Here is a 19,675-nt window from a genome sequence, read left to right as displayed (position 1 = left end):
AAACAGCAATCAACTACATACAACTTTTCCAACAAGTCAGGTTCTATGACTTACCAGGGTGTAGCTAGTAAATATATCAGATCTTCCTCTCCATAAACTCTCTTTAGCTCTCCATATAAATACCTGTTTACAGAGGTCCCTATTTACAACACCACCCCAACGTAAAGGCTCTGTCCAGATACCTTGGAACCTACCCACAAAGAAAACCCCACAATACCCACCCTCACCTCTCAGCCATATTATGCACAAATTGCTCCAAGGTCTAACTGTGTGAGTCTACCTGATCCTCCTCTCTTCGTAGTATCTCCAAGCTCCAGCTATGCCTCCAATCTGCAGGCTCAGACCAGGACAAATCTCTTTTCTTGCCAGCCCTGCCCACTGAGTACACCTGATTTCATTCCACCTAAGCCTATCTTGATTCTTCAAGTCTTACCTGGCCTGCAAATTCTTTGCTCTGACTATGGTTGATATGTTCATATGTTCTCAGATCTCACATAAAATTGCAAATAATATGAAGGATCATGGAAATATTTACATGCTCCAATCCCCCACCAACACAAAAAAATTTCCAACAGTCCTATAACAATATTCTCCAAGAGAACTGCCTGAATTAAAACCAGGGAACAAAATTTAAAAGGAAAATTATAAGTTTTATTAAAGAATATATTGAGCTTGAAGAAGGCATAAAAATGAATCAAGAAATATAGAAAGAAGAAATGCTTTATCGATGTCGTAGAAATATAAGGTAGATGGAAATGATCAAGAACATCCAGGATTTGAAAACCAAATTAAATAAAGATATAGATACACTGAAGAGAACTCACGCTTAATTGGAGATAGAATTGGAAAAAACTCAACACAATCAGAAAACTTAAGAGAAAGACATAGCAGAAGGAATCAAACATAAGAGAGACTACCGGGAATTGAGGATAAAGTGGACAAATTAGACAAGTAATCAAAGACTATGAAAGAGGGGCCCACAAAAGAATGTGTAGGAAATGACAGACATCATGAAAAGACCAAATCTTCCAACTACAGGCTTAGACAAGGGAGAAGAATCCTGATGTGTGGCTCAGAGATCTTCAAAAGATCAGAGAACAAAATTCCCCCAAACTAAAGAAAGGCACATCATATAAATACAAAAAAAATACATAGAATACCAAATACACAAGCAGAAAAACAGATCCCAGTTACCCATCATGTTTAACATTAAGTATACATAACAACAAAAGAGAACTTAAAAGAAAAAAGAAGCCCAGGAGACAGGGGCACAGTGATGGAGAATAAAGCAAGCAAAGCAAAGAATTTATTAGAAGTCTGTGTGTAAACCTGTCACTTTGTGTATATATATATATGTAAATAAAGGTCAAACTATACAGAGTTGTAGTTCAATGGTAGTGTTTATTTAGCATGTCAAATCTTTGGTTTTCTCCCTCTCCTCTCTCTCTCTCTCTCTCTCTCTCTCTCTCTCTCTCTCACTCTCTCTCTCTCTCTCTGTGTGTGTCTCTCTCTCTGTGTCTCTCTGTCTCTGTCTGTCTGTCTGTCTGTCTGTCTATGAATTGTAATCCACATAAAAGCAACACACTATCATGTCCCAGGTCCATCTGAAGTAGAATCTCTCTTTATTTGGAATAGACTTCCTGTGTCTCTATAGTGGATGCTGTAGCTCCAGTTATGCCTGTAATCATGATGATCGCCCTTGCTTGGGTCATCTTCCAGAGAATTAGGATTATAGGCAGGAACCACCAGACCCACCTCAGAATCTCTACTTACTTCCCCGAGGGGTTTTGTGCACACGTGAAACTCTAGAAAGCATTAGTATTTTCCTTAGAGTTTTGAAGATAAGCCTAAGCATGAAACCAACTTTGTTTCATTGACTTCAAGGAACATTACTTCTGCAAATACTCAATAATTATTTTTTAAATAATAAGTACCTATTGTTGTATTACCTAATTAGGAGTCCTTTAGCAATGGGCCTTTTCAGTACTTTAAGTTCCTAAGGAATAAGCTTCAACTTAAGATGAAATTAAACAAAAACATAACAGAAGTACAGTTTTGTAATGAGTAGCTGGGTGTCAGACATTACCACTATCTAGCTTTGGCCATGCAGGGGATGAACTCATAGGATCAGGCTTAAATAAGGTAAACAATTTTCATATAATGAACCTTTTTTAGTTTATATTCTTGTTGTTGTAATAAAATACCCTGGCAAAAGTAACATGGGGACACGAACAGATTTTGTGGAGGGAGATAGCATGAAGGTAGGGTGAAGTGGAAGTTTCTGGTTTCTCTAAAAACTCAGTTGTGTCATGTGATTTTATATATATATATATATATATATATATATATATATATATATATATATATATATATATATGAACTTTCCTGTGACACATCCGTAACAGTGAATAGTTAAACTGCTTTGACCTCCTGGCAGGTCACGCTTGCTCTGCACCCACCAAAGAGCTCTGGATTCGTGGATGAAACACACACACACACACACACACACACACACACACACAGAGAGAGAGAGAGAGAGAGAGAGAGAGAGAGAGAGAGAGAGAGAGAGAGAGAACAGTGTCATTTTTAACGCCTTACTAGGGCACTTCCTGAATGACCCCACACCTAGCACCAGTGGTGTCCAGTAACAGTATTCCTGAGTTAATACCTTTTCAAATCTGTATTTCATCTCTGCTACCCCAGGCCCAATCCTGGATTCTTACATATCAACAGACCTTTAAGTCTGCTCTCTCTGCTTTCCTGTCATGGTGTGGTCTGTTCTATGCCCCTCTCAGGACAGAATCCCTTCCTCTTCTCCCTGCATTTCTTTCCCAGGAATCCTAAAAGTCCTTCCTCTTTCACACTGCCCAGTCATTGGCCTTTGGCTCTTTAATGATTAATCAAAAACCAGTTGGGGCCAGTGACCCCCCAGCATCTGGACATGCAGATTCCTGTGTGATCTGGGGAGCTAATGATATTTCTGTTGCAGTGTGGCTGAAAGGTCTGCTCCGGCTACTGAATTGGAGACTGCACATTTTTCTGCTACTTCATGTATCTTTTTCTGTTCTCTTCTTGATTGTTAAGAACCCTGTCTCCGTAGACTCCCTTTTCCTGGTCGTCTCAAGGCTCTGTAGCCTAAAGCCACAGCTACATCACAGTCACATTTCTTCCTGTTTGTGAGAAACTTGGCCTTAGCTAGCTGCAGGCCAAGAAAAGCTGATTCCTTACTGTGGGCTTAGATTTTTCAAAGCCTACTTTTTTTTAGGGTTCTTTAATGTTTCAACTTTATTTCTAAGCCCCATGGACTAAAAGTAGGGGAGGAAGAAGTTTAATAGGACTAGGTGATTTTGGACCTGTTTAGAAGAAGTTCCTTGGAGTGAAACATGAAACAAAAGACAGTAGAGGTGACGCGATCCACCACAAACAACAAGGTACTGCTGAATCAGTATTAGTCAGTAGAAGCAGCCAGAACAGTCGGAATAGCACAGGAAGGAAGTTCTTTGGTGCATATCTCTCTACCATGTGAAGGCCAGCGACGTGTACCAATGCAAGAGTGTCCTCTCACTGTTTGTGGGGTTCTATAAATCTTCTTTCTAAACATCAAGCGTCCTCCCAAGGGTCTGTTCTCAGGAAAACATCACATGATCTCTGTTGGGGATTGGTTTCAATGCTTTGTCTTAATTTAGCTCCCAAATTCACACAGAATCTGCATGTCCAGATGCTGGGGGGTCACTGGCCCCAACTGGTTTTTGATTAATCAATAAAGAGCCAAAGGCCAATGACTGGGCAGTGTGCAAGAGGAAGGACTTTTAGGATTCCTGGGAAAGAAATGCAGGGAGAAGAGGAAGGGATTCTGTCCTGAGAGGGGCATAGAACAGACCACACCTTGACAGGAAAGCAGAGAGAGCAGACTTAAAGGTCCATTGACATGTAAGAAACCAGGGTTGGTCTGGGGTATGAGAGATGAAATATAGATTTGAAAAGGTATTAACTCAGGAATACTGGAGGGAAGTGTGTGCTAGCCACAGGGACGTTCAGGAAGCGCCCAACCATTGAACTAATAAGCCCCATTACACTCCACTCTGTGTGTGTGTGTGTGTGTGTGTGTGTGTGTGTGTGTGTGTGTGTGTGTGTGTGTGTGTGTGTGTGTGTGATCTGTGGATGTTTCATCCACAAATCCAGAGCTCTGTGGTGGATGCAGAGCAAGCAGGAGCTCAAAGCAGTTTAGCTATTCTATTCACTAGCACAGATCTCTCACAACTTCCAGAAAAATATCACATGACACAAGTGAGTTTTTAGCGAAACCAGAAACTTCTACTTCACCTTACCTTCAAACTATCTCTCTGCATCTCCCCCCACAAAATCTGTTCACTTCATGACAAATGTATTGACTGAAGTTTAGGCATTACGCTATTAAAATATTCTCAGGAACTACTGTAAAATATTATTCAGTGTATTGAGATCCTGGCTTCAAACCAAAGACACAAATTTATAGAGTATAGAGTGGGCAAAGATCCATGATCAAGACTAAAATAAAAACTCTCCAGGTGATTCTACTGTGTCCTCTAAACTGGTTACCATTATCCTAGAAGATATGACTTCCTCAATCTCCAGATATTTCTGCACCCTGAACCCTCTTATTGTGCTACTTCTCTTATGAATGAATCCTGGAGTTAAGTTCTAGTGCTGAGCAGAATATTTGTTCTTTTTAGTAAAAATGGCTCTTAAACATCTTGTTCTGAAAATTAATGGAAGTTTCTAATTGCTATATACATTTCCCTTATGCTATGTATTTTGAGATCAATTTTTCATTACTGCTATTAATACACTTGGTGATTGCTCATTCAAATGATAAATTTAAAAATTATTCCATATTTCTTCCTTTCTTTCTAATGACTAAATTAATGAAATTAACATTTTTAAAATAGGCAACTGAAGGACAGTTATTTAGAAGTCATCAAATTCTTGATTTTTTGTTAATTTAGACGTTTTCTAAGTCAAAATATATCTGTTAATTTAATATTTTCTTCAAAATAACCCAAGTTCTGCTTGTTAACTTAGTAATTATGAAGGCTCTGAAAGAAATGTCATGGCTAATTCTTCAGCAGAATTGATGGTTTCCCCTCAGTCTGTACAGTAGATCATCAGCCTCTGGAAAATAGCTTTACTCATTAGCAAGGGGAATCTACACCTAGTACAAGGGTATTTCTTAAACTTCATCTGAAATTTTTGTTAAATCCACTACAGTTTTTGTTTTATGCTGTAAAATCTTTCTGGAACTAAAATGATAAAAATTTGATAACCTTTTATAAAATTAAATAAATTATACAGACTTGTAAATATACATTAATGTTTACTTTTAAAATAAGTGCCATTTTGAATAAATTTATCATTGATGGAGATTACAAAATTTTGCATAAAACTATTAGTTTTCTCAATTGCTATTATTTCTTTAAAACTTCTTTTCACTCTTGAAATGAGGTGAAAAATATGTGTTATTAAATAATCTCGCATAGCCTTTAAAAGTGTGGATGTCAACCTTGTTTGAGGAAATATGTAGAATTTTAAAATCACTATTATTAAACATATTTTGTACCATGCTCAGAAAAGAGTCATGGATATAGTCTCTACTCTCTGTGCAAAATGCCTCCCATACTCAGGCCTAGACACTATCTTTGAGCAGATGGATTACCATTTGTCCCAGGCTAGACAAGCCATCTGAGTCTTTTTCAGAATTATTCCAGTTGGAAAATTTTATGTTCTTTTTCTCTTTGCGCCAAGAGCTTCTAAAAGTGCAAATCATACCAGTCCTGCTATTGTGAAGATACAAACCAGGATTAGAAATTTGAAGTTCACACACATCTAGATATTCTATTTCATCTTCCCTGTGGCCATCTTCACCCTTCCTCTGGCTATGTAGGGGGGCCAGTAGGCAACTGCTTTTTATTGTATCTGTCCCTTTGAACAGTGTTTCTATTCTTAACACCCAAAAGCCTAGGCTAATGACTGTTCATAAATATTAATCACAGTGCAGTGATCACCGCTCACAGGCCGTAGGCCATGTTTAACTTACTCTATATTAGCAGGGTGCCAGATAGACAATAGATACTAGATTAACTCAAATTAATTATTGAAAAAATAGAATTAATGCAAATAACTGGTTATATTATCTGATGTAAAATTTACCATTACTTGATATATTTCCCTACATATTTAATTCACAAACATTATAACCTTTTACTGCCTGATCAATCAAATTTTTAAAATCTTTCTTAATATAGACCTTAATATAGATGCTTAATAAGCATCATCAAACTTCAAAGAATGTGAATTGAATAATTGCTCAAGGACAGAGATTGCACTTCAGTTGACATATTCTGAATAAAAATCACCTGTGATTCAGACTTGTACTTCTCAAAATAGAGAAATTACATTTACATTTTTCAAATGTAAACCATTAACCTAGTTTGCTTTGATAACTACATTGTTTATTCACATTTACAGATGTAGTTCTCTGGAAATTACTTCTAAGAGTCCTAAATGTTATTTTAAAGAAATGAAAATGTCAGTAGAGATACTACAGTTCTAATTGGTGATCAAAAATATTATGAAATTACCATAGGATTGCTTAAAACAGAAGCCCTACCTATTAGCATAAACATTAACATTTTGTTGATATTTGTTCATAATGACTACATCTTCTTAGCATAAAATATAGATATAATTCTGTAAATACGCTCACTTGAAGGAATAATGTTATTTAAAACACTATGGCTACCAGACTTACTGATTTAACAAATAATCCTCATTAAATTTTCTAGTAACAGATTAATCACTTGACGTACATCAGTAATACGAGAATGTAGAGAAAATCCTGCTACTGTGAATTTTGTCTTCTGATTTGAATATGTAATTTTCTTGTACACACTCCTTAATCATAGTGGAATTTTATGTAGTGTCCAGATAGTAACATTTTCACGTTGCTCTTTTGGGGGGATGGCGGGATTTCCTTAACAAATAGTATGCTAAACTTTGTTAACTGCTAACTTGACCAAGAATCCCCTAAGGAAAATTATCTAGAGCAGGTTGGCTTTGGGGAATGTTGGTGAGTGTCTTAACTCATAATTTAGATGGGAAGATAGACTACTACAATGGGAAGCACCATTCCATAATGGGAAAAGGCTAGCTGACCGTTCACAAGCAAGGATCCATGTGTTCACTCTCTGGGGGTTGTTGACTGTGAATGCAAGACTTCAAGTTTCAACCTTAACTTCTCTGCAGCAATTGATCGTAACCAGAAATTGTAAGCCAAATAAACTCTTCTTCTCATATTACATTTCTGTTTTGTGTTTTGTTTTGTTTAATTTTTGTGAGACACAGTCTCTCTATTATGTAGTCTAGCAGTCTAGATGTCCTGGAACTTGCTATGTAGAGCATACTGCCCTTCAACTCACAGTGATCTACCTGCTTCCGCCTAGGGAGTGCTGGAACTAAAAGCGTGTGCTACAAAGTTCATCTTCCCATATTGCCTTTTAGCGTATGTTATCACAGCAACAAAACCAAGGCTAGGACAAATGGTATGATTATATGAAACACCACCATTATCCATAGTATATGGTAGTAATGAGAGCTACAAAATTTCAAGGACTTGTCCACTATAGAACAGTGAGCCACTATGTTAAATTTGTGCTGGTTCTGGATAAAAAAAGGTGAAAGGCATGTTAGAATTTTCAAAAGCTACATTGTTGCTATTACACAAAACAAAAATTTCAAACTCTAGTCTTCAGGGTCATAATTCAGTGTTCTTCAAATACTAAACAATACAGCTGCTTCTATACTTCATTTCTTCCATCCTAAAATATTTTAGAAATTTACCTTTTAGTATGTTTCAAAATAAAATTAGATGGTGCCAACAATTACAAATTATCTTTGACCTCATCCTTGATATTTTTTTTTGCATTTTTATTGGATATTTTATGTATTTACATTTCAAATGTTATCCTCTTTTCTAGCTACCCTTCTCACCCATCCCCATCCCCCTGCTTCTATGAGGATGCTCCCCCTCCCAAATCACCCACTCCCACCCTACCAGGGGAAATGAGCCTTCACAGGAACAAGGGCTTCTCCTCCTATTGATGTTAGACAATGCCATCCTCTACTACATATGTTGCTGGAGCCATAGGTTCCTCCATGTGTACTCTTTGGTTAGTGGTTTAGTCCCTTGGGATCTCTGGAGTGCCTGGTCGACTGATATTGTTGTTCTTCCTATGGGGTTGCAAACCCTTTCAGCTCCCTCAGTCCTTTTTCTAACTCCTCCATTGGGGTTTCGTGCTCCGTCTGATGGTTAGCTGTAAGCATTTTCATCTGTATCAGTAAGACTTTGGCAGAGCTTCTCCATATCAAGCTCCTATCAGCAAACACTTCTTGGCATCAACAATATTGTCTGGGTTTGGTTGCTGCATATGGGATGGATCCTCAGGTGGGACAGTCTCTAGATGGCCTTTCCTTCAGTCTCTGCTTCACTCTTTGTCCCTGTATTTCCTCCCGTGAGTAATTTGTTCCCTGTTCTAAGAAGCACTGAGGCATCCATATTATGGTCTTTTTTCTTCTTGAATTTTATGTGGTCTATGGATTGTATCTAGGTTATTCTGAGTTTTGGGGCTAATATCCACTTATCAGTGAGTGCATATCATGTGAGTTCTTTTATGACTGGGTTACCTCACTCGGAATATTTTCAAGTTCCATCCATTTGCCTAAGAATTTTATGTAGTCATTATTTTTTTTGTTTGTTTGTTTTTGTTGTTTTTTTATTTTTTTTCTGGAGCTGGGGACCAAACCCAGGGCCTTGTGCTTGCTAGGCAAGCACTCTACCACTGAGCTAAATCCCCAACCCTGTCATTGTTTTTAATACTTGAGTAGTACTCCATTGTGTAAATGTACCACATGTTCTGTATCCATTCCTCTGTTCGAGGACATTTGGATTCTTTCCAGCTTCTGATTATTATAAGTAAGGCTTCTATGGACATAGTGGAGCATATGTCTTTATTATATGTTGGAGCATCTTTTGGACGTATGCCCAGGAGTGATCCCCAGGTAGTACTATGTCCAATTTTCTGAGGAACTGCAAAACTGATTTCCAGAATGGTTGTACCAGCTTGCAATCCCACCAACAATGGAGGAGTGTTCCTCTTTCTCCACGTCCTTGCCAGCATCCTCTGTCACCTGAGTTTTTAACCTTGCCATTCTGAAATGTTCAAGTATACCTGCTTCTCAATTTCTCAGCCAAGTTTTCTGTTTATTTTCATTAATGAGAAACTACTCCAAAGAGCTCTGCTACTCCTGAGAAGCATTTTCTCCCTCCTTGTACACGGTGAAGAGTTCTTCTACTCTCTACAACTGCTTTTGCATCAGGCCCCTCTTGAGCTGCCCAGAGCTAAAAAGTTAAATGAATTACCCAATATTAAATATAGCAATCATAACAGGGAATAGTGTTGCTCAATAACTTTATTAATGTCTTTCTGTGACTATTGAGGCCACATCCAAGACTATGCTCAGGCTTCATGAGCGGTGTTCCTCTAGTGTACACTGTACTGAAAAGAAAATCTGGTTGAACCCAAAGCTGATAGGTTTTATAGGAACTAAGCACAGATGGAGTCATTTTGGAAAAGAAATGAGAAATTGAGAAATGTCCCTATTGGTTCAGACTTTTGGAAAGCTGGTGATGCATTTTCTTTGCCGATCGTTTATGTGAGAAGAACCCAATATAACAGAACCACGAGCTGGAGGCAAACAAGACCCACAGGAAGCTCCCAGATTCCAGGTCTAAGATCAATTGCCATGGGGAACAGTACCTCCAGGACAAGGAGATCGAGACTCTCCAAAGAGGAAGATAGCAAGAAATCAAGTTCCCCTCTCCTGTTTATACTGAGTAGCCTTGATCACACATTACATAGATCAGTTACTGAAAATAGTTTAATAATGGAGGTATTTAAGGTCTGCTAACTATTCCTTCCTGACCAGGTTTATTCCTTGAAAATGTTACTTAACTAGTGCTTTATTCTCATGGTATTGCTTATACTGTGCAGTTTGCATTTTTTGGATTTCTATGTTGATCTTAATATGAGTTAAAATAAAAAAAATTCTTGACAGGTGCAAGAATTCCTCCCATCTATAATACAGGGCTTTATAATAATAAGAGCTAGAGTGATGCTTATAAATACAATGTATGAAGAACTCTTGCGAGAGCAGCAACTGAGTTCAAATTTTTAATAGACTGTAAATTTTAACTCAACTGGCAGTATATTATTGTCCCTTTGAAGTAGATTGCTTTTTCTAATATGAAGAATATAGATTAATGTTCAGTATTGTAAATGGCCACATTGTGGCATGCACAAGAGATGAAATTGTGATTTTTCATTTGCCATGAGGCCTACTCTGAATTCTATTAAATGTCCTTTACTGTCTACTTTTGAGAAGTGCCTTTCAGAGTTTTTGTCCATTATTTATTGGTGGTGATTTCTTGCTATTGACGCAAACCTGGGCATAAGTAGGAAGGAGGAAGCTCATCCTCCTTCACACTCACCCATAGACAAGTCTGTAGGGAATTTTCTTGTTAAATAATTGATAAGGAATCATCCCACTGTAGGTTTGCCAACCTAGGGGAAGTGGTCTTGGGTTGTAAGGCAGGCTGAGCAAGTATGGAAAACACTCCAGGCAACAGTATTCCTCTGTCATCTCTTGTACTAAATACTTAATCTCAAATGAGGGTTTCTACCCTGCATTTAATCATTTTGTTCCCAGGTGAAAGATACAAACTTTTATATTTATAATGAGCCTCAAAACACTATAGTTAGGCAGATACCTACCCTCTATGCAAATATGTCTTCTTCCCCATCAATAACCCCGAGTTATAACTTGTCATATTCTATCTGAACTGCACATAACTCCAATTGGCCACCCTGAAGTAGTCATTTTTCATGACACACCAACCCCATTGCATCTTCTCTCCCCCTCTTCTTCTTTCCCCTTGTGTTCTTCCTAAAATCCCAAGCTTAAAAACTAAAATTCCACCTATATCTCTTCTGCCCAGCTAAGGCTAAAGGAGAAAGATCACATAGCATTACTTGATGTACATGAGAATTCTCTCATCCCTGAGGCAACCAGGCCCATTGTTTAGCATTATAATACATAACAACAGACCAAACATCAATAGTCTCTGCTTTATTTCCTGCCTTAAGTTGCAGTTTTGGCTTCCCCTTCCCAGTCCACCCTCTGACTGTCCCATATCCCACACCTCCTCCCAGCACTCCTGCATCCTCACCCTTACCCCCCACCCCACCATATCTCTAAACTCCCTGGAGTCTCCAGTTTCTTGAGGGTTAGGTATATCTTCTCTGACTGAATCCCAGACCCCAGTCCTCTGCTGTTTATTTGTTGTGGGCCTCATCTCAGTTGGTGTATGCTGCCTGGTTGGTGATCCAGTGTCTGAGAGATCTTCAGGATCCAGGATAATTGAGATTACTGCTCCTCCTACAGGGTCACCCTCCTCCTCAGCTTCTTCCAGCTTTTCCGTAATTCAAACACAGGGGTCAGCACCTTCTGACCATTGGTTAGGTGCATATATCTGTATCTGACTCTTTGAGCTGCTTGTTGGACCTTTTGGAAGGCAGTCATAATAGGTCCCTTTTTGTGAGCGTTCCATAGCCTTAGTCATAGTGTTAGGCCTTGGGGCCTCCACTTAAGCTAGATCACACTTTGAGTCTGTCACTGGATCACCTTTCCTCAGGCTCCTCTCCATTTCCATCCCTGAAGTTCTTTCATATAGGAACAATTATGGGTCAGAGTTTTCACTGTAGGATGGGAACCCCATCTCTTACCTGATGCCCTGTCATTCTTCTGGATGTAGGCTCTGCAAGTTCCCTCTCCCTACTGTAGGGCATTTCATCTAGAGTTCCCTCTTTGAGTCCTGAGAGTCTCTTACATTCCAGGTATCAGGCAGATTCTGGAGGGTCCTCCCAATCTCCTACCTCTTGGGGTTGCCTGTTTCCATTCTTTCTGCTGGCCGTCAGGGCTTCAGTCCTTTCTCCCCCCACCCCCCACCCAATATCAGATCATGTTCCACTCTTCCTCTTTCCCTGTTTCCCTCTTCCTCCTTCCCCAGTCCCCTTTACCTCTGAATTTCCTCTCTCCCTCCCCACTTGTGATTGTTTTCTTCTCTGTCCCAAGTGGGACTTAAGTATCCTCACTTGGGCCCTTCAGTTTGTTGAACTTTTTGAGTTCTGTAGACTGTATCTTGGGTATCTCGTACATTTTTTTTTTTTGGTTAATATCCACTTATTAGTGAATACATACCATGCATGTGTTTTTGGGTCTGAATTACCTCACTCGGGATGATATTTTCTAGTTTCATCAATTTGCCTGCAAAACCAAAGATGTGTTTTTTCTTAATTTCTGAGTAGTATTCCATCATGTAAATGAACCACATTTCCTGTATCCATTCTTCTGTTGTAGGACATCTGGATTGTTTCTACCTTCTGGATATCACAAACATACATAGTGGAACACATGCCCCTGTAGCATGGCAGGTCATTTTTTTGGTATATGCCCAAGGGTGGTATTGATGGGTCTTCAGGTAGCTCTGTTTTCAATTTTCTGAGGAAAGTACAGATTGGTTTCCAGAGTGGTTGTAACAGTTTGCAATCTCACCAGCAATAGAAGTGTTCCTCTTTCACCACATCCTCACCAACCTGTGCTGTCCCATGAGATTTTGATCTTAGCTATTCTGATTGGTCTAAGGTGGAATCTCAGGGTCGTTTTGATTTGCATTTCTCTGATCACTAAAAACTTTAAATATTTCTTTAGGTGCTTCTCAACCATTCAGATTCCTCTGTTGTAGATTCCCTGTTTAGTTCTATACTCCATTTTTTGATTAGGTTGTTTGGGTTTCTGGTAGTTAGCTTCTTGAGTTCTTTATATATTTTCGATGCTAACCCTCTATAGGATATAGGGTTAGTCAATATTTTTTCCCAATCTATAGGTTGCCGATTTGTCTTATTGATTGTGTTCTTTACCTTTCAGAAGTTTTACAGTTTCGTAAGATGCCATTTATTAATTCTTGATCTTAGAGCATGATCCACTGGAGTTCTGTTTAGGAAATTTCTCCCTGTGCCAATGAGTTCAAGGCTCTTTCCCACTGTCTCTTCTATTAGATTCAGTGTATCTGTTTTTATGTTGAGTTCCTTGATCCACTTACACTTGAGCTTTGTGCGAGATGACAAATTTTCATATTTCTACGTACAGATAGCCAGATAGACTAGCACCATTTATTGAAGATACTTTCTTGCTCATGGATTGGTGTAATTAACATAGTAAAAATGGCCATCCTACCAACAGCAATCTACAGATTCAATATCCCATCAAAATCCCAACACAATTCTTCAAAGACATGGAAAGAGTAATTCTTAAATTCACCTGGAAGGTCAAAAAAAGCCAGAAGAGAGAAAACAATTCTTAACAATAAAAGAATGGCTGGGGGAATCACTATCCCTGACCTCAAGCTCTATTACAGAGAAAGAGTGATAAAAACTGGATGCTATTGGTACAAGCAATTGTTGTACCAATGTATTGGATGTTGATCAATGGAATAGAATTGAAGACCTAGAAATAAAACCATGCTCTTACACACACTTGATCTTTAATGAAGAAGCCAAAAACATACAATAGTTGCTTTTTAATGGTGTTTTATCACAGCAATAGAAACTTAACTAAGACACCATCTTTCAGTACATTACCTAGGTTTAAGAAGAAAAACTTTCCAACCTCCTATTGAATTATGTGTCTTTGAGCAATGTTCAACAACCTTTTATATATTCATCCACAATTTTTGCACTTTGTTTCTTCAAATATTCTCCCGGTGCTCTGATCTTTATCCTGGTGGTTTCTGTTTAGTTTGTCAGCAATATTTCCCCATTATATGAATACGTATGTGGTACTAACAAATTAGTACTAGTAAATTAGAGCTCAGTGATAATCCATGGTTAATTCACAAAAGATTCTGAAGTATTTCTGAATGATTTATTTTAAAAGACTATTCTTTTCCTCACCTGAAACTTAATAAATCTAGTCTGTCCAAATCTACCATAAGAAGTATGAAAATGAAACCAATCTATAAAAAAAGGTGAAGTAGACCCATGGAAAGAAAATAGCTATCAAAATTATGGTTTAAGTCTGAAGCTGGCTTTCCTCCCAAATATATCAGAAATACACCTTAAAATCACCACACTTTTCAAGCTGATTTTATTGGCTGATCGGCACATAAATCAATGTTGTTTGTTTTCCTATTGTGTTAAATGTTTTATTATTTCTATTGATGCCATAATAATATATTAAAACCAATAGCATCTTATAGATGAAAGAGGTTATATGGGCTTATGGTTCCAGAAGGATCATCTATAACAATGAGGGAAGTTTGTCAGCAGGTGGCCAGTGCAGGAGGCTGAGTAATTTTGGAACCTTTCATAATGTACCATTGTGTCTAGGCTTAGTTTACAGAACAAGCAGGCATGAGAAACTTATGAAAAACTAAAGTACCTTTTTGTTCCCCCTAGATCTTCATTTAGCTACAGGATTAGTGCTCATTTGGAATGACCACAGGGAACACAAATTAGTTAGTATAGAATGAGTCTGCTGTACAGCTTTTTGGTGTATAGCAGAAGAACTCTATATCAGCCCACAGCAGAAATACTTGTACATCCATGTTTATTACAATGCTCTTCACAAAAGTCAAGCATGGAATTGGCCTACTTGGTCATCAACAGATAACTAGAGTAAAACATTTTCCAATATGCACAAAAGAATTTTATACAGTCCAAAAAAAAAAGTAACAAAGCAAAACAAAACAAAAAAGCAAACCAAAAACCCATTAGGTTGTTTGGAAGGAAGCAAACGACTTGAAGACCATCACATTAAATGAAAGAGGCAAATTCATGAAAACAAAATGAATAATAGTTTTTTATTTCCTTTATCAGTCCTATATTTTACAAGGATACATAAAATCACTTAAATATACAATAGATGCATATATGGCATGAAATGTAAAAATAAACTAGCATAAAAATAGGAAGCAGGGGACAGAGAAGCAATACAGGGAAGTGCCTATGTCACAGGAGATGATCTCCTCAAGCAACATTGTCATTATGAAACTCAGCAGCACTATGTAAAATGAATATATGCCTATCCTAAAAAGCACAAATATATCATCTACATAGGCATTTTAGTTTCCAAAAAAGGATTTTTACCTTTTTTCAACCGGTTGAGGAACTTTAGGCAATACTGTTTTTTCATGGAGGAATATCTGAGGATATTGCTTGATGAATGTATCATGAGCTGCCAAATAAATGGAAGAATTCCGCCTAAAACAAGAGAGGGAGAATGGCTGTAAGGATTCACACACATTTTTACAAGAGTTTTAATTTCATATATTAATTGTGTATTGATTTCATGAAGATTTTTATTTCTGCAATTGAATAAAGCTGTTATTTAACTCAGTGTAGTAAGATTTTTCCAAAATGATCCCCAAGTCCTTTGTATACACTATGTACATACATACATACATAGATTCATAATACAGACAGACAGACACACAAACACACAGACGAACATACACACAAACACACATACACACACATATGAATTGTGTATAGTCTTCTTAATGTTTACAATAATTGGTGAAAACTTCATGCACTCTGCTTTAGGACTATAGCAAGGAATTGTTATGTATGTGAAAAACCTCAGCATGTCACATTCTGGAAAGTGGCTGAAATCATCTAAAATAGTTTTGATGAGCAGAGGATTAGTTCTTTTACTGATAAATCACAAACTCTTCTGGTAGAAAACGGCAAACTTCTCTGCTTTCAAAGTCCTCCCCTGAGTGAATTCTTTCACTGTAAATATACCAGCAAAAAAGATATATGAAAACAGAGCTAACTGTTATGAAATGTTGGGCAATAATCTTTGTTTCCAGAAAATCTGCCTCATGGGATTTCAACTGAAAATTGTCATAAAATGTTGTCAATATCTGAAATGCCAAATATTCATCTTGACAGCTCATTTCAGTAACTGGTAAAATGACCATCTTTCAGATTAAACATTGACAAACATCTCGATCAATATTTCTTTTTGTGCCAATGAATATAAAAATCCTCAATAAAAGTCTTTTTCTTCTTTTTTGTCAATGCAAACAGTGGCACATTAAAATATTTGAAACTATTTATTTTTTCTATGCTACCTTTCCAAAACATTGTGTTGATATTTGACACAAAATAAATTACATGTATATTTAAAATCTCATTTGATTTACCTTGATTCTAACAGCCAGATGAGAGTGTAATTTAATGCATTGTGTATTTTGATTGTTTTCTCACAGCATGACAAATACTGATCAAGTATCTACTCAGGTTTTAAGTAAGTTTGTCTACATATTTCCATGAAGCATTTCCAAAGTCTCACATATGTGTATCTGAAAATCACATTTAATAATCATCTATTTTACATATCTATCTAAATTCTTTAAATCCTTGTTTTATTGCATACACTGTAGTAAGGTTTCATTGCATATTTTATAAACTAATGATGATATATACCTATTGATATATAACGTACTTTTACCTTAATAATTAGCCACATCATGTAACTAGAATGAAGGTTATATGAAAGAAATTAAAGTTGAACTAACTTGAAAGTCCATTCTCTTAACCTCAGAGATACTGTGTGCCAACTAAAAACAGCGATTTTTTCTTTTTATGTCAGGCACTATCTTAGTCAATTTAGATACAGTTATCATTTAATTCTTGCCTATCTGTATGAATTACATGTTCTTATCCTCATTTCATACATGAAAAACTTGAGACTCAAAAATATACAAGTATTTATTTTTGTCCACATGCAGCTTGTGCTATAATTCTTCGAAATTTATTCCAGACTGTGATCTGGATAGATCATCTTTGGAGTGGATTAAAACAAGTATATTCCGAAATATGAAGACCTAATTTACTTTTATCCATCACCTTATACAAGTGTGACAGATGTCTACTTCACCTACTCCTTGGGAATTCCCAACATAAAGTTGATGGTATACACATTTGAAAATGTGACCAAGAAGTGAAACAGATAATCAAGTGCTATGCCTGGAGAAGACATGATTCTCAGAGCAAATCTTTTAAGTCTCCTTATGATACTGATGATATGTGTTCTATATCACAATAATTATTGTGGTAGTATATTCATACCTCTGTATCTCCTATATTCGGAGACCATGACATTAAACAATGGAAGTATACAAGATGTTATAATAAGGTAAGAAACAGGTAAATTGAAGCAAGCATACCCACAAAAAGGGATCCATGGCCCAGCCTTTAAAGGTATACTTTTAGAACTTAAATATTACAAGTCCAAAAAAAAAATCCTGTCACTGATTTTATAAAGTCTATAAATCTAAACTTTCATTCTATATTTTTAGATTTTTAAAATGCTGATAACTGCCATGACTGACTTTTATCTCCTCTATAGCCATATCATATACTGAAGCCTCAAACCTCCGTTGTGACTGGTTTTGGTGACATAAATGTACAAGGGACATTTAAAGATAGACTCTAAGACTGCCACAGGGGGATAAAAGAAACAGTATAGCAGATTTCTTTGAAATAAATACAAAAATAAGTGTCTTTTATAAATTGGAGTCATTATTTAGACAGTGGATAAGAAAATAGTGATTACAGGGTTTTAAATAATTTCCCCAAGTTTACAGTATGTAAAAAAAAAATTATGTGAATGTAGATGTTGAGTTCAATGCTAGGATTTTTCTATTCTTAGAGTAGGTGCAGCTTGACAGAGAAGGCAGAAAGCAAGGTTGCATGTGAAGTAGTTAGGAAATGCTGCCTAGGACGCGAGGCAGTACATATCACCTCCACATCCAAGAACAGCACACTAACACTATTATGGCTGAACTCAAGCAAGCAAAATATAAGAAGATGGAGGAAAGACATGTACCTAGTCTCAACCTTTAAAAATATCTCCCATCAACGATCCTCAATGTCATTTCCCTGTCTAGATTGAAGCCTATACAAAGAAGCCAGCAAAAATGAAGTTCCCAGATCAGTAAAAGCTGATTTTGTTTTGTTTTATTTTGTTTGTTTTTTGCATGACCTAGGTTCAAACTGTGTGGTTTCTTTAGCAATACAGTCCTACTATCAATTTCTGATGAACACTAAGAGAAATGGGGAGTTTCTGAACCAACAATTCATAATAAAATAATGAGAGAACAGAGGTTTGATAGACTCCTAAAATCCCAACCTAGAAACATCCTTTCACTCAAATAAACAAAACAACAACAAGAAACAAAACAAAAAACAAAAACAAAAACAAAAAAAAGCCCTCTATAGCCTAAAGAAAAGAGGAAAAAAAAAGGTTTATCATAGTGAACTACTTAAGGTACATGGTGTACACATACTAGATGAAAATATACTACAAAATGTTTTTATGTGGCCCATATTCTCCTCAACCTCTCAATAAAATGTTCACTGATAAATTATATTTATGTACTTATCCTAAGGCAATTTACATTTTTGTTTTAAATTAAATAACCCGGAGAAGTTTAACCCAATTGACTTCTTACAGTTTCCACCTGAATTTGTCGTTGAAATAATGAAGTCTTATACATTTTCTTGATTAATTCAAAGAAATACGAGAACTGCCCTTTCATAACAATGGGAGCAGGTTGATTTAAGATAGCTGAAAATATTTATGATTCTTCATAATGAATATTAATGTCAAAATACAAAGTAAGTTGATGAAAAATGTTAGGTAATGATGCCAATAAATTTAACATTAAGTAAGTCCTTTATCTAAATAAAGAGGCCATTCAATCAGTGTCCTCCCTAGGTACTGTGTTTAGCACAACTCTAGTCAATCTTCTCTACACTTATCTTAAAACTATTTTGGAAACATAATCCTCCTGCTATCAAATCATTTGATCACCTTTCTCACTTATGAACACAATTTGTTAGCCAATAAGTTTATCATTTAAAATGATTTCTCAACACAGAGGTATATGTAACAGTTATATACCAAGAGGTATATAACCAGTTAACCATAAAGCTTAAATCTTTGCTTTCCATTTTTAAGATATTGCTAAGAAAAAATTATAAAGATGTGTCTGAAATATGGTTTTCCGAAATATGGGAAAATTTATAAACCAAGGCATTATGTCAAGATAATCATGATTGAAGAAAGACTGGAGAGCACATGGACAGTGGTAGCTATGCTATCACAATTTCAAAACCACAATTAAAATGAAGATATCACAGTTGTGGTGACTTGACTGAGAATTATCCTCATAGGTTCATATGTGTAAATATTTGTTTCTCAGTTGATGAACTGTTCGGCAAAAAATATGGTTGGTCTTGTTACAGTAGGTGTGACATTGTTGGAAAAGGTATGTCACTGGGTGTCTTAGAGTTTCTATTCCGTCACAAAACATCAGAATCAAGAAGCAAGTTGGGGAGGAAAGAGTTTATTCAGTTCAAAATTCCACATTGCTGTTCATCACCAAAGGAAGTCAGGACTGGAACTCAAACAGGTCAGGAAGCAGGAGTTGATGCAGAGGCCATGGAGGGATGTT

The 19,675-nt window shown here is 36.7% G+C and overlaps 1 protein-coding gene across 1 annotated transcript in view; it reads right to left on the bottom strand.

Annotated features, from left to right (window-relative positions):
• Cnbd1 (cyclic nucleotide binding domain containing 1) overlaps nucleotides 1-19,675 on the bottom strand; it is a 320,853-nt gene that overhangs the window by 280,959 nt on the left and 20,219 nt on the right. Inside the window, exon 3 of the mRNA XM_032890379.1 lies at nucleotides 15,297-15,410. Within this exon, the coding sequence (XP_032746270.1) occupies nucleotides 15,297-15,410 (114 nt within the window). The remainder of the gene's footprint in view (nucleotides 1-15,296; nucleotides 15,411-19,675) is intronic.

Source organism: Rattus rattus, chromosome 1 (assembly GCF_011064425.1).
Source record: "Rattus rattus isolate New Zealand chromosome 1, Rrattus_CSIRO_v1, whole genome shotgun sequence".
In the NCBI taxonomy this organism is placed as follows: domain Eukaryota; kingdom Metazoa; phylum Chordata; class Mammalia; order Rodentia; family Muridae; genus Rattus; species Rattus rattus.
This window is presented reverse-complemented; position numbering and strand designations above follow the sequence as displayed.